The 24,795-nt window shown below is 41.7% G+C and overlaps 1 protein-coding gene across 3 annotated transcripts in view; it reads left to right on the top strand.

Moving 5' to 3' along the window:
- Positions 1-1,064: 1,064 nt before the first annotated feature.
- The window catches only part of LOC121575537 (eukaryotic translation initiation factor 4B), a 48,203-nt gene continuing 24,472 nt past the window's right edge, over positions 1,065-24,795 (top strand). For all 3 annotated transcript variants that reach the window (XM_041888698.2, XM_041888699.2, XM_041888697.2), the window contains exons 1-3: positions 1,065-1,138; positions 9,894-10,046; positions 10,317-10,522. In XM_041888698.2, the coding sequence (XP_041744632.1) occupies positions 1,126-1,138; positions 9,894-10,046; positions 10,317-10,522 (372 nt within the window). In that variant the 5' untranslated portion in view covers positions 1,065-1,125. The remainder of the gene's footprint in view (positions 1,139-9,893; positions 10,047-10,316; positions 10,523-24,795) is intronic.

The following is a 24,795-nucleotide window of genomic DNA, read 5'->3' as shown; positions in this document are numbered from 1 at the left end:
TTGTGAATAGGCTACTATGGAGCAGAATGCTTTAGGAAGCAATTGATGCTATTGCTCTTCTTGAATTTAAGTAGGCTACTCTGTTAGGCTACATTTAAGCAATAAGGCCCGAGGGGGTGTGGTATATGGCCAATATACCACGGGTAAGGGCTGTTCTTAAGCACGACGCAACGCGGAGTGCCTGGACACAGCCCTTAGCCGTGGTATATTGGCCATATATCACAAACCCCTGAGGTGCCTTATTGCTATTATAAACTGTTTACCAACGTAATTAGAGCAGTAAAAATAAATGTTTTGTCATACCTGTGGTATACGGTCTGATATACCACGGATATCAGCAAATCAGCGTTCAGGGCTCGAACCACCCAGTTTATAATAGGTAATAAATAAGAAAGACTAGAGTGCAATGCATAGTTTATGCTACCTATTATGAAGGTTAGTAGGTTATGTTATCGATATATCTACAAGCTGTCACTCAAATACTGAATCAATAGCCTACAACATGGATAACATAAGGAGGAATAACTGTACTTCCTTAGAATATTGATCTATTTTGGTTTATAAAAATAAAGATGTGAATCTGCTTGTTTTTTTCTTGCAGTGAATTATCCTTGAGTGCAGCAAACTTTCAGTTCAATAGCACAAGATGAGATGAAGCACAAAAACACACATGGAGAGTTAGTGAGACACCTCATCTTGGCACCCAGAACCAAATCATGAGACTAGAAGACATAATATTGACATTAGGTACGACTGTTTTTATTGGTCAGGTTGGTACTATAATGAATTAATCGAATGAATGAGTAAATGAGTAAATGAATGAATGGGTTGATGGATAAATGAATTAATAATTATTAAAAAATAGACAACAGCATGTAAAACACATATCCTGCCTACATATAAAAAATAAAAAGTATGAAAACGCTTTGAGATGCCTAGAATTGGCCAGTACTATGTAGGCATACACACGATAACAGAATATTGTAATAGAAAATTGTCCTAATAGAAAATACACGGCATGGGCAAGGCGGGAGGGATTTGAGGCTCGCGACCAAAGATGCGCGTTCTCGTAAATAAACTTCGGACGTCTTCATCCGGATATCTGGTACGGACTCGCTCTCCAACATGGCGGCGGCAGGTGAGGTTTATGTGGGTGAACGAGTTGGGAGATTTCAGAGGGTATCAGCTAATATTGTTTGACGGTTGTTTACACCTTGTCGTGTCCTATGTGTATAATTGTATCAAAGGACTGTTTCTGAGGGATAAAGACGGCCCGGCCGGCGAAGGGATGTAACGTTAAAGCTAGCTAGCGTTACGCGAGGCAGCGATTTGCAAGTTCAATCATTTTGTCCCGCCGGTGTTTTTGATAATGTTACGTGTAGCAAGTTGACTTTAGAGGTAGTCTTTTGCTTTCATTATAAATTGTTAAGCAGGTCGTTATGTGATGTAATGTTGTTATACATAAACAACTAACGTTACTGAAAGAACGCCCACATTGTGTCTAACGTTAGATAGTGGACGATTTACTGTGCACTCAGACAAGCTACGCTATTGTTAGAGGCGCAAGCGAATTTCTTGGAGGAGGGGTTGGTTGAATGAAATTCCCCACGTGCGCGTTTTTGGTAACGGATGGGTGAAGTGCGACAGTTGCCGGACACTCGTACTAACCATCACTGGCCTCTCCCCAACTTTTAGCAGGCTGGATAGCCAAGTCCTGTTCTGGCGATGGCATATATCAGTATGTCATAGCCACTAGGCCTTAAAGTGGAGCTGAACTCGTTTTAACTACTTTGCAGATATGAAACAAACATACAATAATAAAATCTGTCAAATATCAAATTCCGAGTTTATGCTTCAAAACCAACTTTATACGTTTTTAAAAGTAGGTTATTTGACTCAAAATTCCATGACATACAGTAATGCATTGTTGGCAGAATAGATGGACGCAGTTCAATGCATGATGCTCCCGAGTGGCGCAGCGTTCTAAGGCACTGCATCTCAGTGCTTGAGGCGTCACTACAGACCCCCTGGTTCGATTCCAGGCTGTATCAACAACCGGCCGTGATTGGAAGTCCCATAGGGCAGTGCACAATTGGCCCAGCGTCGTCCGGGTTTGGCCGGTGTAGGCCGTCATTGTAAATAATAATTTGTTTTTAACTGACTTGCCTAGTTAAATAAAAAAAATCTGCAATATAACTTTCTGGGTGACCTGACCAAATTTATAATAATGATAATAATATGCCATTTAGCAGACGCTTTTATCCAAAGCGACTTACAGTCATGCGTGCATATAGATCTGTCATTCTCGTTGAAAGCAGTAGATCTGTTCTATGTGCGTTATTTATATGCTTCCCGTTAAGTTTCGTTTTTGCATCTTTTGCTTTCGGTTTTGTACACCAGCTTCAAACAGCTGAAAATACAATATTTTTGTTAATGGAAAATATATTTCACAGCTGTTTAGATGGAACAATGATTCTCTACACTATACTTGCTTGTTTTGTCACAAACTGAAATTAGGCGAACTATTAGAATTTCAGCAACCAGGCAATGGCAGAGCGATTTCTGCATAGTGCATCTTCAATATAATTAACCAATACATTTCTTGATAGTCCAAAAAATATTGCTATCAGGTTGTAAATCACAGTTGGCATGGTACATTGGTTGCTGCCACCACCCATTCGGGATGCACTGCTTCAGTTTTAATGACTCAATATTTTGAACAAAAACGGACTACTGTAACTAAGGCTGGGAATGTCAATACAATCAAACTAGCAAGGGCAATGAGTCAGTCATAATGTGGCTAATAGGCTAGCGCATATGTGTGAAGAACAAGGCCCTCAGGCCGAATAGGACACAAGCGAGTATGAAATTACAGCCTGATGCGCTCTCATCGGTAAATTCAACGAAAGGAAAGTGTACAGACACATGCCACAGTCCTTGCTAGGCTACTAAAATGTTGCAGTTTGGCTTCGGTGTTTAAAGCTTGACAATTAATAACCAAAAAACAAAACCTGCAACAAAACACCATGCGAAGAAGAAACATGTAGGCCTATTACAGCAACATTTGAGCAGTAGCCTAGGCTTGCTACTCAACTATAATACATTTTGAGTGCACCATACAGCAATGCTACATTCAACAACGTTGATCCATGTAGTGCAAAAACATGAAAAACATTTTCTAAGTTTAAACGTTACAACGACCTGTAGCTATGTTTTTGTTATTGAGTTAAATACTTTTTGATTAGGGTCGCAGCATATTATGCACATCTGCAAGCATAGCAGCAAAGGCTGGACAAATATTATTTTTCTTTTGTTTTAATATCTTTAAAATGCTTTATACTGTGTCATAAGTGGACATTATAAAGGGCCATATTTTTTTCGAATAAAGCAATGGGCAGTTTGGGTTGCAAGTTTTTGTGTAAAATAAAATGGGCTATGTCTGGCCCGCGAATTCGTTGATTTTTTCAATATGGCCCGTGTGCTGATTGACTGACACCCCTGGGCTAGCGTATTTATTTATGTAGCTAGCTGTTTATTTAGCAAGCTAAAAACACGTAGCCTAATGTTAGCTAGCTAGCTGCCAGGAGGGTGTCATGTCATTGGAGAAGTGGGTGAACGACCTACTTTTTCTCCTTATATCGTTTTTCATTGGCTACAGCTAGAGATGCAGGTGTCATTTGGTTAGCTAGCAAGACATTTGAATTGCTTCGCTAGCTATGCTGAACTTGAACGACTGTTATCCACAGTTAGCATATCTCTTAGTTGTCAATCAAATGTATTTGGCATCGATGAAATTGGCGGGCAGGCAAGTTCCCATTCAGTTCTCAACGTGGGTTAGGACAAATATGCATTGGCAGGCAAGCTGCAGAAGGATGAGCAAGCTACTATTCCCAATCGTTTATCAGTGGAATTTTGATGGCCAACTAGTTGAAAAAGGTTGAAGGTTTATCTAATGTTCCCTCCTTAGATTTGAGCTCATCTCTGTTATGCTAACATTAGTTGTTGATCTTGTTGATGTGCATTTGCAACTGAGGGAGAGAGGGCCTACATTTTCATGGTTGTTTGATCAATAGGACAGAAGTTCCCAAATGTAAGGGGACTCCCGTGGTATTTACAGAAATCCATTCAGGTGGCTTTTGGCGAATGCGTTCTAATGACCTAAAGTCACGTTGTCTCTGCCTGTAAACACACAGTCCCGTTCAAAGTGAATTATGGCAGGCCCGTATGACTTATTTGCATATAGGCCTACTGTAGCTCTGATTGGCAACGCGCATCGGTCTGCGTAGACTCCGGTCCTGGACAATAAATATTTTTGTTATTCGGTTTTATTTGCTGCAGTGTCAATTCATTGTCCAAACGCATGTCCGCTTTCCCACTATATTGCTATAGAATTTTCACAAATGCCTTCCCAAACATTATATGGATTAAACGCTGTTAGTTTCACTTTCATTCAAGCAGTCTTCCCTGTCTTTTGCTGACTAAAGGCGACTGCATGCTTCCCAGCCAGAACAGTTTGTGCATATATTATGATGACATTGTGATGTTTTGGTCTTCGGCAAAGGTTATTTCTGTTGTTCGGGCACAACATTTTTCTTGAGGCAATCTAAATTGGCAGCAGAAGTCTAAGCCCCTTCGTTGGTAATTGGTCAACAGTAGGGATTCGTCAATTATGTGTTTTGTCATTCAACGAGAGACGACTCGTTTTCATGCAACATTTTTCAATTCACCAAACATTGGTTATATGTAAAATTGGGCGACTAAGATCTCCTCGGCAAAAACGTAAAATGTATGGCCGATTTCTTGAGTTATCTTAGATTAATTCTAACTATTTTGAGGACGTGTATACTGGCTAATGCGTCTCAAAATTGTATTTTAAGGGAGTATGCGAGCACACTCTGGCTAGGCGCTAGCCGAACTGAAGCATGCTGACGCCTTAAGCAAGTGGGTGTAATGACAATGGCTAGCTTAGCAGGTAGCTAGCTAGTCCAATATTGGACTAAAGGAGCCTAACGTTACTCCTTATAGTCCAAGGACCTTACATTGTTCTGTTTAAAGGTGAATTGGCACTGGAAGCCAAAACAGCCAAATACTCGCATCTAAACGTGAATCGATTCTCAATTGCAGTACGGTCTAGAAAGATAAATCCCTCTATTTTCATATTACATCAAAATAACTTCACAAATGCCAAATATACACTTACTGTTAGAAGCACCGTGTTAGCACTTGTTAACCGGGTTTAACAGTTGCAGCCGACTGTTTCTTATTGACAACACGTTTGTGGCGCCCGTCTTCCGTTTACACACAGGTGTTAGGAGGCGCAGATACCTAATTAGCTGAGGTAGTCGACTGTCTTCCTTCTGTTTTCCGTAAACATGCACTGTAACATGGAGATATGGTCGTGTGGGATCACTAACCCTATAAAGGTGTGTAGTAATTTAACCTTTCCTTTATTGCTGATATGAAATGTGGCTACGTCCCTTGTTTCCAAAACCGTTTAAACTTTCAGAACGAGCGTTGGGTCTGTTAACAAAACTCCCCCGTCCAGAAGATACTATCGTCAAATGGCGCTAAAACCAGTTAGCGTCTAGGTATGGGTTAGTAACTAGCTAGTGAGCTTAATCTGTATTGATAACTAGCTAGGAACCATCTAGTTGTTCTAAATGGATTTGTGTAACTAGCAAGCTTTGGTAAGATGGCTAAACTCTGAGTCGGTATTCATGTCATAAGAAGGAATTCCCCTCGACCACGCCCACAAATTGGGGGCAACACTCTTTCCTATTAACCCCCCACTTCGTCTTAGATTTTTTATTTAACAAAACATGCCGAAAAGCTGCTGTGTTGTTCAATGGACATGTAACCAGGTCAAAAATCGAGTGGGTAATTCTGGGGACCCGGTGTCCAAGTAGGCTACACCTAACTGTGTGTGTGGAAAACATTTAATCACAGGTAAGACATTTAACTCGTTTAGTATAGTCCGTTTGTAACTCCACTCACTACTTGTAGTTTTATAGTCCGTTTGTTTGTGTTGATCTTGGTAAGCATAATTAACTGGTTGGTAGCTAGCTAGCTAGCACTCACGTTGCTAACATTAGCGCCATCATGAAAGGGGGCATTAATAATTAGTCATTTAGCAGACAGCGACTTGCAGGAGCAATTAGGGTTAAGTGCCTTGCTCAAGGGCACATCGACATATTTTTCACCTAGTCGGCTCGGGGATTAGAACCAGCGACCTTTCGGTTACTGGCACAACGCTCTTAACCACTAAGCTACCTGCTGACCTAATGAGAGCATGAGAGAAGACTTACAATATTACGTTTTTCTAAGTAGTGAGAACACGTGGGAGCAGGCAATGTTGAAACGTAATGTTTTACTTATCTTAAATGTAGTTTTTCTATATGACTAAAACAAGCAGACAGCAAGATACTTTTTGCTGTGAGCCAATGGGGTAACCACAAGTTGTTTTCCCAACAGGCAGGCAGGGCCGCAACGTTATGTTTAATACCGACTGGGACTATCCTTAACTTGGTTTCAGATAATTCATAATAATGATACAATACCTTGCACGTAGGCCTATATGCTGTCTGCTAGGATAAATAAGGCTAGCTAGTTGCCAGGATGGATAAAGCTCATAACTCACTACTTCTACAGTTCAAGTGTGCATTCATGGTATTAGTTGCTACTCATTGCACGAGTGCCATCATCCATTGTAAACAGTGTGCGTGTGTGACCCACTGACTAGATACCAATTGTAAACAGGCTGTGATGCTCTGGAGTGTGTGAAAAGAATGTCCTGACAGCTGGGATTTTCACAATGACACTCACAGCCCTCGTTTGTTTTTCTCAGTCTGCTTCAAACCAAAATAAACAGACCAAACCTGCTCCATCAGAATAGCTGGGTCCATTGAAACCCCTGGAACCAGTAGTCAACCATTTCTAGGTCACTAAAACTCATTATGATGAGTGTCTCAGAAAGTATATAATAATATATATATAATAATATATAATATAATAATATAATATAATAATATGCCATTTAGCAGACGCTTTTATCCAAAGCGACTTACAGTCATGCGTGCATACATTTTTTTTTTGTGTATGGGTGGTCCCGGGGATCGAACCCACTACCTTGGCGTTACAAGCGCCGTGCTCTACCAGTTGAGCTACAGAGGACCACAAGTAGTCATACCCCTTGACTTATTCCACATTTTGTTGTTACACACATTCAAAATTGATTAAATATATTTTTTCCCTCACCCATCTACATACAATACCCCATAATGATAGTGGAAACATGTTCAGCAAATTTATTGAAAATGAAATAAGTATTCACACTGAGTCAATATATGCTAGAATCACCTTTGGCAGCGATTACAGCTGTGAGTCTTTCTGGGTAAATCTAAGAGCTTTGCACAACTGGATTGTACAATATTTCCACATGTATTCTTGTTTTAATTCTTCAAGCTCTGTCAAGTTGGTTGTGATCGTTGCTAGACAACTATTTAAGTCTTGCCATAGATTTGAGTCAAAACTGTAATTAGACCACTCAGGAACATTCAATGTCGTCTTGGTAAGCAACTCCAGTGTACATTTGCGGCAGGTAGCTTAGTGGGTAAGAGCGTTGTGCCAGTAACCGAAAGGTCGCTGGTTCTAATCCCCGAGCCGACTAGGTGAAAAATCTGTCGATGTGCCCTTAAGCAAGGCACTTAACCCTAATTGCTCCTGTAAGTCGCTCTGGATAAGAGCGTCTGCTAAATGACTAAAATGTAAATGTAAATGTGTTTTAGGTTATTGGCCTGCTGAAAGGTGAATTCATCTCCCAGTGTCTGATGGAAAGCAGACTGAACCAGGTTTTCTCTAGGATTTTGCCTGTGCTTAGCTCCATTCAGTTTATTTTTTTATCCTGAAAAACTCCCCAGTCCTTAACGATTACAAGCACCCCATAACATGATGCATCCAACACTATGCTTGAAAATATGGAGAGTGGGACTTAGTAATGTACTGGATTTCCCCCAACATAACACTTTGTATTCAGGACAAAAAGTTTATTGCTTTGCCACGTTTTTTGCAGTATTACTTTTGTGCCTTGTTGCAAACTGGATGCATGTTTTGGAATATTTTTTAATCTGTTTTTAATGTTGTTGATCCATCCTCAGTCTTCTCCTATCACTGCCATTACACTCAGTAGCTGTTTTAAAGTCACCATTGGCCTCATGGTGACTGGGTGTATTGGTACACCATCCAAAGTGTAATTAATAACTTCACCATGCTCAAAGGGATATTCAATGTGTATAATATTTTTTTACCCATCTTTAACCCCCTTCTTTGCGAAGCATTGGAAAACCTCCCTGGTCTTTGTGGTTGAATCTGTGTTTGAAATTCACTGCTCGACTGAGGGACCTTACAGATAATTGTATGTGTGGGGTAGAGACATGAGGTAGTCATTTAAAAAAACATGTTAAACACGATTATTGCAACTTATTATGTGACTTGTTAAGCAATTTTTTACTTCTGAACTTATTTAGTCTTGCCATAGCAAAGGGGTTGAATACTTATTGACTCATGACATTTCAGCTTTTCATTTTTAATTAATTTGTAAATAAATTCGGAAAAAAATAAAATAAATCCACTTTGACATGATAGGGTATTGTGTGTAGGCCAGTGACACAAAATCTCAATTTAATCTATTTTAAATTCAGGCTGTACCACAGCAAAATGTGGAAAAAGTCAAGGGGTCTGAATACTTTCTGAAGGCACTAAGTGGTGTTGCCCTTGAAGAAACAATCAAACTCAGTTGCTGTAAATACGATAAGCTGACATTTTTCGTTGCACCCTTCTCTTCCACCTACTCGTATTTTGAGTTGTAAAAACACTTGTCTGTGATGCCCAGTTTGTTTTGGAACTTTGCAAAATAGTGGCGGTTAATATGCAGCGAGAGGGACCACTCCCTGTTTTAGAATGTGTGAGTGAAGCCAAGGCTCATCTGGCTGGCTTTGGCCATACACCCACACACACAATATGAAGGACCATTAAACACACACACTTATCATGGTCTGCACATTGCTGCTCCCTTATCTGACATGCTGCTGGACCAGAGCACTCTACAACAACGGTTCAAATAGAGTAATCGTTTGTGCGCAGCTGTCGGCATAAAGGGAGGTTTGAGCCCTTTTCTAAACCAATGCGCTTATTTCGCTTTTGTCAGAGAATGTCAATGGCAGTATGTGAAAACGACGCACTATAGGTTCAGGCATTTCCACTAGCTCCATATGGACACTGTTTCTTTGTGGTTTGCGAAACAAGTGGTGGGCTGCCTGGAGGCTAGTAGTTACAAATCAAGTTTAATGGACCGTGTGTAGTGGGCTATGGCTTCAAGTCATTACATCAGTCAGTGTCTTCAAAATGTACCCTCTTTATCTTACATAAGAGCTCTCCATCCACCTGCTTGGTGTCTTCAGTTTTGAAGACACTGGCTGATGTAATGACTTGAAGCCATATCCCACTTTACGTGGTCCATTTAAATTTGATTACAATTACTCCCATGCCTGGTCCGAATACAACCCCTTAACCTGTCCCCTTACCCCTTCGGTTTTCAATGACCTGAAGACACTCTGGATAGGTCTAAGCAATACACCAGTCGGAGCCACATTACTTACACCCATCCAGACCTGGCCTGATCCCAGATCTGTTTGCGCTCTTGCCAACAATGTTTGTCATGACAGTTCCACAAGGAGTTCTCAAGAAGGCAGAAACGGAAGGCAGACCCCTCAGACTAGAAAACGCAGAAGAAAGGCAGGGACTAGGGGTTGTTTTTGGAAAGTTCCCCTGTGTTCATTACATTTCACTACAATGTGTCATGCAGCCCACTTATGTCTCTCAACTCGCTCCCTTTCCAGCTAAGAAAAAGGGGAATAAGAAGGGGAAGACACTGACGCTCACTGACTTCCTGGCAGAGGACAGTGGGAGTGGGGGCAATGCTCCACCACCGCAACCCAGCTACGCCAAGTCCACCAGCTGGGCTGACGAAACCGATGACCTGGAAGGAGATGGTGAGGGACAACTTCATTCTTGAAGTTTCATATGGGGGCACATCCAAAGAAACAAACTTTACAGGGTTTCAATGTGCACAGGATATCTCAGATCTGTGAAATGTCTTGTAAAGAGCTAACATGCTTCTCTGTCATGTACCATTGGGAATCATCTCTTGTTGTTCCACATTTTTGCTATGACGTCTCACCTATCCATTGAAATCCATTTGTCTCTGGAAAAACAAATCCCTCTTCCTCACTCCTCTTTTCCTCCATCTTTCTCTCCCTCAGTGTCCACCTCCTGGCACACAGGGGAGGACAGTTACCGGGCCCCGGCAATAGACCGCAACATCCTGCCCACAGCGCCACGGTCGGCCCGCGAGCCCGATGTGGACCGCTCGCGCCTCCCCCGCAGCCCCCCCTACACTGCCTTCCTGGGCAACCTGCCCTACGACGTCTCAGAGGAATCTATCAAGGACTTCTTCCGGGGCCTAGCGGTATGTACTCAGCTGTGTTATCAAATGGGGACAAAATCTGGGTCGTGTTCAGTTTGCACAAAATGGCGCAACATTTTTTTGTCCTACCTAGGGCTGCACGATTTGGACAAAATATCGAATTGTGATTTTATTGGGCCAGATATTGCACTTGTGATTATGAATTGCGATTTTCAAGAACTTGGTTAAAACAACTGTCACGGTAGAGAACATCCCTTCTAAAATGACAACATATGAATGAATACATGCTGTGCTAACTGAATACAAAACCAAATGAAAAATATTGTCCAACCTTGTTATAGGCTACATATGATAATATACACTGCTCAAAAAAAATAAAGGGAACACTTAAACAAACAACACAATGTAACTCCAAGTCAATCACACTTCTGTGAAATCAAACTGTCCACTTAGGAAGCAACACTGATTGACAATAAATTTCACATGCTGTTGTGCAAATGGAATAGACAACAGGTGGAAATTATAGGCAATTAGCAACACACCCCCAATAAAGGACTGGTTTTGCAGGTGGTGACCACAGACCACTTCTCAGTTCCTATGCTTCCTGGCTGATGTTTTGGTCACTTTTGAATGCTGGCGGTGCTTTCACTCTAGTGGTAGCATGAGACGGAGTCTACAACCCACACAAGTGGCTCAGGTAGTGCAGCTCATCCAGGATGGCACATCAATGCGAGCTGTGGCAAGAAGGTTTGCTGTGTCTGTCAGCGTAGTGTCCAGAGCATGGAGGCACTACCAGGAGACAGGCCAGTACATCAGGAGACGTGGAGGAGGCCGTAAGAGGGCAACAACCCAGCAGCAGGACTGCTACCTCCGCCTTTGTGCAAGGAGGAGCAGGAGGATCACTGCCAGAGCCCTGCAAAATGACCTCCAGCAGGCCACAAATGTGCATGTGTCTGCTCAAATGGTCAGAAACAGACTCCATGAGGGTGGTATGAGGGCCCGACGTCCACAGGTGGGGGTTGTGCTTACAGCCCAACACCGTGCAGGACGTTTGGCATTTGCCAGAGAACACCAAGATTGGCAAATTCGCCACTGGTGCCCTGTGCTCTTCACAGATGAAAGCAGGTTCACACTGAGCACGTGACAGATGTGACAGAGTCTGGAGACGCCGTGGAGAACTTTCTGCTGCCTGCAACATCCTCCAGCATGACCGGTTTGGCGGTGGGTCAGTCATGGTTTGGGGTGGCATTTCTTTGGGGGGACCGCACAGCCCTCCATGTGCTCGCCAGAGGTAGCCTGACTGCCATTAGGTACCGAGATGAGATCCTCAGACCCCTTGTGAGACCATATGCTGGTGCGGTTGGCCCTGGGTTCCTCCTAATGCAAGACAATGCTAGACCTCATGTGGCTGGAGTGTGTCAGCAGTTCCTGCAAGAGGAAGGCATTGATGCTATGGACTGGCCCGCCCGTTCCCCAGACCTGAATCCAATTGAGCACATCTGGGACATCATATCTCGCTCCATCCATCAACGCCACGTTGCACCACAGACTGTCCAGGAGTTGGCGGATGCTTTAGTCCAGGTCTGGGAGGAGATCCCTCAGGAGACCATCCGCCACCTCATCAGGAGCATGCCCAGGCGTTGTAGGGAGGTCATACAGGCACGTTTAAGGACATTACATCAAAGTTGGATCAGCCTGTAGTGTGGTTTTTCACTTTAATTTTGAGGGTGACTCCAAATCCAGACCTCCATGGGTTGATACATTTGATTTCCATTGATACTTTTTGTGTGATTTTGTTCTCAGCACATTCAACTATGTAAAGAAAAAAGTATTAAGATTATTTCATTCATTCAGATCTAGGATGTGTTATTTTAGTGTTCCCTTTATTTTTTTGAGCAGTGTATATTAACAAACATACATTTTTAACATGGTCATCAAAATGTAGTGTGATATAAGCGGAGCACTTAACATTAAGCCTATGAGTTCTTAAATAAACTAAGTTAATTATTTATTCAGGCAGCCATAGGCTGCAGATGGAATAGGAAGCTTATGATTGTGTAATTATGTATAAGTAGGCTTAATTATTATTATTATTATTATTATAATTAAAATTATAAGTCAAAGTGCCTTAACATGTACTGTAACACGTAGCTTACCGATTGCAAGGTGCAGCCTGTGTCCAAAACATTGGAGTCTGGTCCACTCATTCAACACGACATTCAATGTTTCAAATTCTCTCATTTTGTTATACAGTGTTGGGATGGCGACTTGGGAGAAATATGAGAGATGGAATCTTGTATCTCCTGTCCAGCTTCTTCATCATCTTCTTGAAGCATTCTTTGCTGACTCTGTAAATAGGAACCATGTCTTTGGCTATGTGATAGCCTCTGTGATTTCTATGTGTCTGCGGGGTGTTTTTCTTCAAATGATTGAATACATTTGTCGTGTTGCCTCATGTTGTCGCCACAACTCTCAGGCACTATTTGCACAACACTTGCATTTCATTGACATCGGTTTGCATGTAGCCGAAATACTGCCATACCACTGAAAATGTGGCCGCCTTTGGCACCAAATCGACATTCTTGTTAGCACTTGCAGCACTCATGTTTCCGACACACACCCCGAGGTAAAGCCCTTTCTCTGCTCACCAGCATCTAACTTCATGCTCTAAGCGGGGACTCTTGTGATTGGCCAGCATGTGCATGCCATGCAGAGCGTGAGAGAGCCTGCTTGTGATTGGTCAGCATGCTCTGTGCATGTAGATAGTGAATGAACATCTAGCGCATCTCATTGGAGGAGGTACCGTAGTCTAGCTTTTGTTGCATTAACAGAGTGTCAAAGAAAAGAGAATGGCAGCCCCTTACGAAATGGATATTGCACAAGTCAATATCACAATTTCAATCTGAATTCGATTAATTGTGCAGTCCTAGTCCTACCTGAACTTGTCTAATCAGAAAGCTAGTTTACAATTGGGTCATTCCATATGATTTCTATGTCATTGCATGAGGCTTATTGTGATCACACCAGATACTGACTGGTTTTCTGATCCACTCCCCTAACTTTTTTTTAAAGTTACACTACATAGCCAAAGGTATGTGGACACCCCTTCAAATGAGTGGATTCGGCTATTTCAGCCACACAGCCATGCAATCTCCATAGACAAGCATTGGCAGTGGAATGGCCCATACTGAAGAGCTCAGTGACTTTCAACGTGGCACCGTCATAGGATGCCACCTTTCCAACAAGTCAGTTCGTCAAACTTCTGTCCTTCTAGAGCTGCCTTGTTAACTGTAAGTGCTGTTTTTGAGAAGTGGAAATGTCTAGGAGCAACAACAACTCAGTCGCGAAGTGGTAGGCCACACAAGCTCACAGAAAGGGACCGCTGAAGTGCGTAGCGCGTAAAAATCGTCTGTCCTCGGTTACAACACTCAAAACCAAGTCCTGCCTCTGGAAGCAACGTCAGCACAAGAACAGTTCGTCTGGTTTCCATGGCCGAGCAGCCGAACACAAGTCTAAGATCACCATGCGCAATATCAAGCGTCGGCTGGAGTGGTGTAAAGCTTGCCGCCATTGGACTCTGGAGCAGTGGAAACGCGTTCTCTGGAGTGATGCTTCACCATCTGGCAGTCCGACGGACGAATCCGGGTTTGGCAGATGCCAGGAGAACTCTACCTGCCCCAATTCATATGCCAACTGTAAAGGAATAATGGTCTGGGGCTGTTTTTCATGGTTCGGGCTAGGCCCCTTAGTTCCAGTGAAGGGATTCTTAACTCTACAGCATAATATGACATTCTAGATGATTACGATTCTTCCAGCTTTGTGGCAACAATTTGGGGAAGGCCCTTTCCTGTTTCAGCATGACAATGCCCGTATTCACAAAACGAGGTCCATACAGAAATGGTTTGTCGAGATCGGTGTGGAAGACTTGACTGGCCTGCACACAGCCCTGACCTCAACCCCATCGAGCACCTTTGGGATGAAGTGGAATGCTGACTGCGAGCCAGGCCTAATCGCCCAAAATCTGTGCCCGACCTCAGTAATGCTCTTGTGGCTAAATGGAAGCAAGTCCCCCCAGCAATGTTCCAACATCTAGTGGAAAGCCTTTCCAGAAGAGTGGAGGCTGTTATAGCATCAAAGGGGGGACCAACGCCATATTAATGCCTATGATTTTGGAATGAGATGGTGTCCACATACATTTGGCCATGTAGTGTATCTGTGACCAACAGATGCATATCTGTATTCCTAGTCATGTGAAATCCATATATTAGGGTCCAATGTATTTATTTCAATTTACTGATTTTCCTTATGAACTGGAACTCAGTAAAGTCTTTGAAATTGTTGCATTTTGCGTTTATTTTTCAGTATATGTTGTAGCTTAGACTATTTTACATCCTCAGAGGTGTTTGTGTTATTCCAACCACCCGGTTGAGAGACAGCATGTACATGAATACAGGGTGGGTGTCATGTTTTGGCTAATACATTAACTAAAATGTGTATAAAATGTAAATGTTAACTTTCAAATGGTACCACAAAGATGGTTGGAGGTCCACACATCAGAGAATGTTGACTTGATTGGGAATATCCATTGTTTTAATTGTTTTTTCATGGAGAGATGCTGGAGAAAGCTTTGAATAGGTCAGTAGTCTACAGAGTAACATGAGAAGGATGCAACTGCTGAATTTATGTAGATTTTCTAAACTAAGTGTTTTTATAGCTTTCAGTGTAGTAACAGGTCCATATAGAATAACCAACCCTTTACATAATACCATAGAAGCAGGGTTCAGCTAATATAACAATGTGCACCTTTCATCTTTCATTGTCTTTCCCAGCCGATACAGATACTGTGCCTATCGGCATTTAGTCTGGTGGTAATGGGGCTACCATGGCGAACATGTCAGAGTGGTCATACCTTCCTATGTGGTGTCCCGTATACAACATGAGTTCCCTGATCAGGGTTTCTCCTTCCCCCAATGACTTATACCATAAAATAATAATAAAAAGACAATACAAATGAAAGTTGTGTAGTAAAATTGTATTGCCGATTGGCAGGTGTCTCTCCATTCAGAGACATCAGTATAATATAATATATGCCATTTAGCCGACGCTTTTATCCAACGTGACTTAGTCATGCGTGCATACATTTTTACGTATGGGTGGTCCCGGGGATCGAACCCACTACCCTGGCGTTACAAGCGCCGTGCTCTACCAGCTGAGCTACAGAGGACCACAAGTATCAAGTCAGTCTGCACATAATTTTGCAAGTCTCCGTGCTTTCTTCATGCATGTGTCTGTGAACACATACACAAGTAGTCACTGTTCTATTACAAATGTCTGTTAGGATAGTATATATGTTTGTATCAGATTTCCCCTATGTTAAAGTTGGACAGGTCAGACTAAACCTACCGAATTCTGTTCTCCCCACCGACAACCTTTGGTGAGGCTGGAGGGGAGGTCTTTGCCAGAGCCCTATTAATGGGCATAGCAGCGTAGATCAGCTCCTGGCCCCCCCTCAAAGATACTGGTCAGTCACACACACACAGAGAGCACTGATTACATTATCAATGGTGGATTATATGCATCTAAGAAGTATAAAATAAGGAACACATTTCAGTTTACATAAATTATGTTTCATAATTGGGTTATCGAAGTAATGAAGTGGGTTACAGTCTGTATTTTTACAAATGATGAGCCTGTGAAAGCTGTTGCTGCTGACGGGTGAAGTTTGCTGGCCGGATACTTGCCAACGTGGCTGACTGTTCTATTTGTAGGAATGCTCACAGCGAGGGCATGTCTGCATGATGCTGCTGATGAGGGCAGCCTTGCTGGTCTTCTCTATGCTGCATGTTGAGCTGCAAACTGGACATCTCTCGAACTGCAGCAGGCAATCTTATGAGGTGGTGTTGACTGGGAGGGCCTTTGACCGGGTGATATAATTGACTGCCAAGTGGTAAATTGCATTTTGTTCTAGAGAAAGGACCACATTTTTTGCTAATGCACTTCACAACCAAAATTACTACTAGTTGTATTTGCTTTGCTTGGGAATTAGCCTACTAGTTTATCAAGCCGGGTATTTTTTAATAGAACTTTTCACATAACACACATTACCTGTCATTGTTGATGAAGCCGTCTGTCAACAGGGCAGTAACTCTAATCACTATCAGAGGCCTCATGATGGCTTGTCCTTTTCATAGGAGCTGAGGGAGCCTGGCAACAGCGGAGGTGTCGCATGAAACACTTTTATTCTGAGGCTTTGCCTGACAAGCTGTGAAAATAACAAGTGAACAATTAATAAAATTATTGTGGAGGTCGCTAATCCATTGCAATCAAATTGCTGAACATGTTATGATGCCCACCTTTACTCCTTCTGGTAGGTCCCGGCCTCCGTTCATGACCAGGGGATATCAGTCTGGCACCCAACTATGCACTTTGTCTAACTGGAAAAACAGGTTCAACGATTGTCATCATCCCTCAATTATAAACACAGTTAGAGAAATAATGTAATCTCGTTTGGAAGCTAATTATTCTATGCTTTTAAGATGTAGACTGACTGGCTCCAGATTCAGGCTGGTGATGCCATTACACTAAACAACCAACTGTGACATGTTTTGCTATGGCCCTGGGTTGGTTTGAGTTTGTTGCTGTTAGTACACAGTTTTAGTCAGACATGAGTTAGCTAGTACCACCATTGCTGCATCCAATATTTATTTGTGCCCTAGACATGAGTTGCACCTCGGAGGCTGTGACTGTTTTGTATAAATTACACTAATTTACAGTTGAAGTTGAAAGTTTACATACACTTAGGTTGGAGTCATTAGAACTCGTTTTTCACCACTCCACACATTTCTTGTTAACAAACTATAGTTTTGGCAAGTCGGTTAGGACATCTACATTGTGCATGACACAAGTAATATTTCCAACAATTGTTTACAGACAGATTATTTCACTGTATCACAATTCCAGTGGGTCAGAAGTTTACATACACTGGGAATGTGGAATAAATAATTCTCTCTACTATTATTGACATTTCACTTTCTTAAAATAAAGTGGTGATCCCAACTGACCTAAGACAGGGAATTCTTACTAGGATTAAATGTCAGGAATTGTGAAACTTAGTTTAAATGTATTTGGCTAAGGTGTAGGTAAACTTCCGACTTCAACTGTAGATGAAAATACGATGTCATTTGTGTTAAAGTAGGCAAATAATTCGTAGGAAACAACTTTGCCATATCGTCAGATTTACTTTAGAGAGATTGCAATGTTGCCATTACTGTTAGTAGCAAAGTTCGTAGCTGGCTAAACTTATACTGCATCTAAAGTCAATCAGGCGACATCACAATCATGATGACATTTTCTTTCCAAGCCAAATCTGAGTTGTATTGAGGTAGGCTAACCTTAGCGCCTATGTGAAGCTAGCCACAATAAGGATTAGCCACAATAGTGGAATTTTCAGTTCGCCTTCAAAATAAAAGTCCCTCTTTTGAAAGTGATGCAAATACAAATAGTGGAATCATGTCGTCTTTGGACTAGATAATGCTGAACAAGGTTAGAATGTTATATATAAATTCAGCAAAAGACAATTAGTTCATTTGAAAATAAGAAACATCTGAAAAAGCACTTTGGATGTATTAGACATCAGGATTACATTGGGGGCATACTTATATTTCATTTTACAGCCTTATCTATGCATTGTGGAACATTGAAATGGTGTATCAGCCTACTCAGTGACACCCACAGAACACAACTGTGATGAGTTTACATAAATATTAGCGTCGCCATTTACGGAAAACCGATAAATGGCTGTTCAAAGGTTAAGCAAAAATGTCATTTTGTGACATCTCTATTTTAAATTAAACTGTCAATCTTCTATAGGAAACCTATTGAAATCTAGATAATAGAATAGACATTTCCATTCAAGTTGACATTTGATGGTTGGTGGACTAGTGGTCATCTTTCTGGTAGTAATTGAAACTATACTGAACAAAAATATAAATGCAACAATTTCAAAGATATATTTCATATGAAAATCAGGCCCTAATCGATGGATTTCACATGACTGGGAATACAGATTTGCATCTGTTGGTCACAGATACCTTAAAGAAAAAGGTAGGGGCGTGGATTAGAAAACCAATCAGTATCTGCTGTGACCATTTGCCTCATGCAGTATGACATCTCCTGTGGAATGTTGTCCCACTCCTCTTCAATGGTTGCACGAAGTTGCTGGATATTGGCGGGAACTGGAACGCTATCGTACACGTTGATCCAGAGCATCCCAAACATGCTCAATGGGTGACATATATGATTATGCAGGCCATGGAAGAACTGGGACATTTTCAGCTTCCAGGAATTGTGTACAGATCCTTGCGATTATCATGCTGAAACATGAGGCGACGGCGGCGGCTGAATGGCACGACAATGGGCCACTGGATATTGTCACGGAATCTCTGTGCATTCAAATTGCCATTGATAAAATGCAATTGTGTTCATGGTCTGAAGCTTATGCCTACCCATACCATAACTCCACTGCCACCATGTGGCACTCTGTTCACAATGTTGACATCAGCAAATCGCTCGCCCACGCGATGCCATACATGTGGTTTTAAGGCCGGCTGGACGTACTGCCAAATTCTCCGAAATTAAGTTGGAGGCGACATATGGTAGAGAAATTAACATTCAATTCTCTGGCATCAGCTCTGGTGGACATTCCTGCAGTCAGCATGCCAATTGCACGCTCCCACAAAACCTGAGATGTCTGTGGCATTGTGTTGTGTGACAACTGCACATATTAGTGGCCTTTTATTGTCCCCAGACAAGGTGCACCTGTGTAATGATAATTCTGTTTAATCAGCTTCTTTATATGCCACATCTGTCAGGTGGATGGATTATTTTAGCAAAGGAGAAACGCTCACTAAAAGGGACGTATACAAATTGGCACACAATTTGAGAGAAGCTTTTTGTGTGTGTGAAATTTCTGTTGCGTTTTTATATTTTTTTCAGTATAAAACAAATCAATTTTAATGGTGTACCAGCTAATTTGCAGTGGTATGAAGGGATAGGTCCATTCTATTAATTATTTTTCTATAATTGAAATGACACCCAGCCTGTATTCAAGAGAATGCTGTGTCTCAACCGATGACGGGCACAACACAAACACCTCAATGTAAAATAGGGTCTAAGCTACAACATACAGTGGGGAAAAAAAGTATTTAGTCAGCCACCAATTGTGCAAGTTCTCCCACTTAAAAAGATGAGAGAGGCCTGTAATTTTCATCATAGGTACACGTCAACTATGACAGACAAAATGAGAAGAAAAAAAATCCAGAAAATCACATTGTAGGATTTTTAATGAATTTATTTGCAAATTATGGTGGAAAATAAGTATTTGGTCAATAACAAAAGTTTCTCAATACTTTGTTATATACCCTTTGTTGGCAATGACACAGGTCAAACGTTTTCTGTAAGTCTTCACAAGGTTTTCACACACTGTTGCTGGTATTTTGGCCCATTCCTCCATGCAGATCTCCTCTAGAGCAGTGATGTTTTGGGGCTGTCGCTGGGCAACACGGACTTTCAACTCCCTCCAAAGATTTTCTATGGGGTTGAGATCTGGAGACTGGCTAGGCCACTCCAGGACCTTGAAATGCTTCTTACGAAGCCACTCCTTCATTGCCCGGGCGGTGTGTTTGGGATCATTGTCATGCTGAAAGACCCAGCCACGTTTCATCTTCAATGCCCTTGCTGATGGAAGGAGGTTTTCACTCAAAATCTCATGATACATGGCCCCATTCATTCTTTCCTTTACACGGATCAGTCGTCCTGGTCCCTTTGCAGAAAAACAGCCCCAAAGCATGATGTTTCCACCCCCATGCTTCACAGTAGGTATGGTGTTCTTTGGATGCAACTCAGCATTCTTTGTCCTCCAAACACGACGAGTTGAGTTTTTACCAAAAAGTTATATTTTGGTTTCATCTGACCATATGACATTCTCCCAATCCTCTTCTGGATCATCCAAATGCACTCTAGCAAACTTCAGATGGGCCTGGACATGTACTGGCTTAAGCAGGGGGACACGTCTAGCACTGCAGGATTTGAGTCCCTGGCGGCGTAGTGTGTTACTGATGGTAGGCTTTGTTACTTTGGTCCCAGCTCTCTGCAGGTCATTCACTAGGTCCCCCTGTGTGGGTCTGGGATTTTTGCTCACCGTTCTTGTGATCATTTTGACCCCACAGGGTGAGATCTTGCGTGGAGCCCCAGATCGAGGGAGATTATCAGTGGTCTTGTATGTCTTCCATTTCCTAATAATTGCTCCCACAGTTGATTTCTTCAAACCAAGCTGCTTACCTATTGCAGATTCAGTCTTCCCAGCCTGGTGCAGGTCTACAATTTTGTTTCTGGTGTCCTTTGACAGCTCTTTGGTCTTGGCCATAGTGGAGTTTGGAGTGTGACTGTTTGAGGTTGTGGACAGGTGTCTTTTATACTGATAACAAGTTAAAACAGGTGCCATTAATACAGGTAACGAGTGGAGGACAGAGGAGCCTCTTAAAGAAGAAGTTACAGGTCTGTGAGAGCAAGAAATCTTGCTTGTTTGTAGGTGACCAAATACTTATTTTCCACCATAATTTGCAAATAAATTCATTAAAAATCCTACAATGTGATTTTCTGGATTCTTTTTCTCTCAATTCGTCTGTCATAGTTGACGTGTACCTATGATGAAAATTACAGGCCTCTCTCATCTTTTTAAGTGGGAGAACTTGCACAATTGGTGGCTGACTAAATACTTTTTTCCCCCACTGTATGTGAAAATGAAAGCAATATGAGTTTACACATTTTGATTTAAAAAAAATACAACTTTTTCAAGAAATGATAGTTTGACAATCCTGTTATTAAGTTTTCAAATGATATCAAATTCAACTTTTATATTTTTCAGTGATGAAGACATGGGTGTCTCATGGTAGGGTGGGGTATGCAAAGTGGGTCAACTTTGAGCACCTATCTCCTGAATGTTTTGGCATTCAGGTCTAAAAAGTCACTTCTGACCACTTCTACCATGGGCAAACATGTTTGGAAGGTTTCGTTCAAATCTAAAGGGGTGAAGTCAGAAAGTGATTGAATTAATATGGAACGACCCAATTTCTAAATGTTTAGCTAACTTGACCCTGGTGTGAGGAGACTTGACTACTTTAGATGTGTTGAACGACAGTCTTTTTTTGTGTTACGCAATTTATGAATATGACCAGACCGCTAACATGAGGGAAAATGTAATTTAACTTTAATGACACTTGATTACACACATACAGTACCAGTCAGAAGTTTGGACACACCTACTCATTCAAGGGTTTTTCTTTATTTTTACTATTTTCTACATTGTAAAATAATTGTCAAAACATCAAAACTATTAAATAACACATATGGAATCATGTAGTAACCAAAAAAGTGTTAAACAAATCAAAATATTTTATATTTGAGATTCTTCAAAGTAGCCACCCTTTGCCTTGATGACAGCTTTGCAAAGTCTTGGCATTCTCTCAACCAGCTTCATGAGGAATGCGTTTCCAACAGTCTTGGAGTTCCCACATATGCTGAGCACTTGTTGGCTGCTTTTCCTTCACTCTGCGGTCCAACTCATCCCAAACCATCTCAATTGGGTTGAGGTCGGGTGATTTGTGGAGGTCATCTGATGCAGCACTCATCACTCTCCTTCTTGGTCAGATTGCCCTTACACAGCCTGGAGGTGTTTTTTAGGTCATTGTCCTATTGAAAAACAAATGATAGTCCCAATAAGCGCAAAGCAGATGGGGTGGCGTATCGCTGCAGAATGCTGTGGTAGCCATGCTGGTTAAGTGTGCCTTGAATTCTAAATAAATCACAGACAGTGTCACCAGCAAAGCACCATCACACCACCTCCATGCTTTATGGTGGGAACCACATATGCGGGGATCATCCATTCACCTACTCTGCGTCTCACAAAGACACAGCGGTTGGAACCAAAAATCTCAAATTTGGACTCATCAGACCAAAGGACAGATTTCCACCGGTTTAATGTCCATTGCTCGTGTTTCTTGGCACAAGTAAGTCTCTTCTTCTTATTGGTGTCCTTTAGTAGTGGTTTCTTTGCAGCAATCAACCATGAAGGCGTGATTCACACAGTGTCCTCTGAACAGTTGATGTTGAGATATGTCTGTTACTTGAACTCTGAAGCATTTATTTGGGCTGCAATTTCTGAGGCTGGTAACTCCAGTTAACTTATCCTCTGCAGCAGAGGTAACTCTGGGTCATCATTTCCTGTGGCGGTCCTCATGAGAGCCAGTTTCATCATAGCGCTTGATTGTTTTTGCAACTGCACTTCTTAATTTTCCGGACTGACCTTCATGTCTTAAAGTAATGATGGACTGTCATTTCTCTTTGCTGATTTGAGCTGTTCTTGCCATAATATGGACTTGGTCTTTTACCAAATAGGACTATCTTCTGTATACAACCCCTACCCTGTCAAAACACAACTGATTGGCTCAAACGCATTAAGAAGGAAATACATTTCACAAATGAACAAGGCACACCTGTTAATTGAATGCATTCCAGGTGACTACCTCATGAAGCTAGTTGAGAGAATGCCAAGAGTGTGCAAAGCTGTCATTAAGGCAAATGGTGGCTATTTTGAAGAATTTCAAATATAAAATATATTTTGATTTGTTTAACACTTTTTTTGGTTACTACATGATTCCGTATGTGTTATTTCTTCGTTTTGATGTCTTCACTATTATTCTACAATGTAGAAAGTAGTAAATATAAAGAAACCCTTTAATGAGTAGGTGTGTCCAAACCTCTGACTGGTACTGTATATGCTGAATGCCAGTCATGTTTGACAAATATAATGTAGGATCATTATTAAAATTAACGTCTAAATGGTTGATTCTGTCCACATACTTGAGGCACTTTTAGTTCAGATAAAGGCCAGTGCCTGTTGCGCACTGCAACATCACCCACCTATTTAACCGTAAACTTAATTGTTTAAAACCTCAACGGTTTTTGGCATTTTATGAGACATGTCTTGCTGTGTTCCGACCATAGGGATTTTAAGACCATAGGAATTTTAAGGGGATTCTTTTATAAACATTTTCTGAAATGCCATTAAACCAGTATTTCTTATGTTCTCAACTTTCTTTCGTAGTCCAGCAGCGAAATACACAATCCTAGTCATATTAACAACCCATGCTCAGTTTCTACATTACTGAAGGATATTTTCATCTGTCATATGAAACAGCTCGCATTTGCGGTGCAGTTTTGAGAAGTGTTTTCCTGCTAATTGCATTTTGGAACATTCACGCTTGCAGCCTACTGCCGTGTGCGCATTGCTACGCTCATAATGTGAAGAAATAGTTTATCAAAATGTTAAGCTAAACTTTCTGATCTGTTGCATCAGCCTCATTTGCTTTTAAAAGTTTTGATATACAGTGGTTGTATTAATTTGCGTCCCACGACTGTCCCAGAGTAGGCTGTGTTTGGAATATTTATTTGTAGCACAGAACGACAAGCTGACCAATAGAATAGGTCAACTTTTGTTCTGTGGAGGATAGTTGATTGGCATAGGCTAGTGCTTTTGCTGTTCGCTACTCATCTTGTTGGCTAACGAAAAGTAAATGTGGACAGTTCTTCTAACACATTCAATATTTGCGTTCGAATTCGATAAGAAGGACTTGCGCCGTTGTATCCCTGACGTGTCCGTCTTCACTTGTAGCTACCTGCTTCGGAGCTGCGATGCCTATGAGAAGGACCCGATCACGTGAAGGGCATTGGCTAATAAGAATTGAGATATCTGAGAGAGCCATGTGAGTGAGAGGTGCTTCAGAGCAGGGCGATTGGCAGCCGGGAAAAGGGAATTATAATTATTATGTTCAGCCCAAGGGCACAACGGCCACTTTGGCCACAATGCATGGATTTGTTTAGGGGGCATTACGGCCACACAAGGTGGAATGCCGCTGGGAAATTCAAGGCCTGTCCTTTTGGCTTGACATCCAAACCACATGAGGTTGTCCTTTGCCTAGATCTATAGAATAGGCTTAACTGAAACCATCAACCTGTCTAGGCTGTTTTGAAAGCACCAAGGGTCTTCTGGGTATTGACATTAACACTTGATTGACACTTGCCCATTGGGCAAGTCGGCAGCATTTTTATACTTGCCCAAAGGTTAAGATGATTTGCCTGAAATGTTGCTGTTTTATACAAATCAAGTTTTATTGATCACATACACATATTTAGCAGATGTTATTGTGGGTGTAGCGAAATAAACACCATGCATTGGAATATCTTTCACGTCAACATAG

This window comes from Coregonus clupeaformis, chromosome 10, assembly GCF_020615455.1.
Source record: "Coregonus clupeaformis isolate EN_2021a chromosome 10, ASM2061545v1, whole genome shotgun sequence".
NCBI classification, from domain to species: domain Eukaryota; kingdom Metazoa; phylum Chordata; class Actinopteri; order Salmoniformes; family Salmonidae; genus Coregonus; species Coregonus clupeaformis.
The sequence above is the reverse complement of the archived record's forward strand: the minus strand, read 5'-3'. Positions and strand labels throughout refer to the sequence as shown.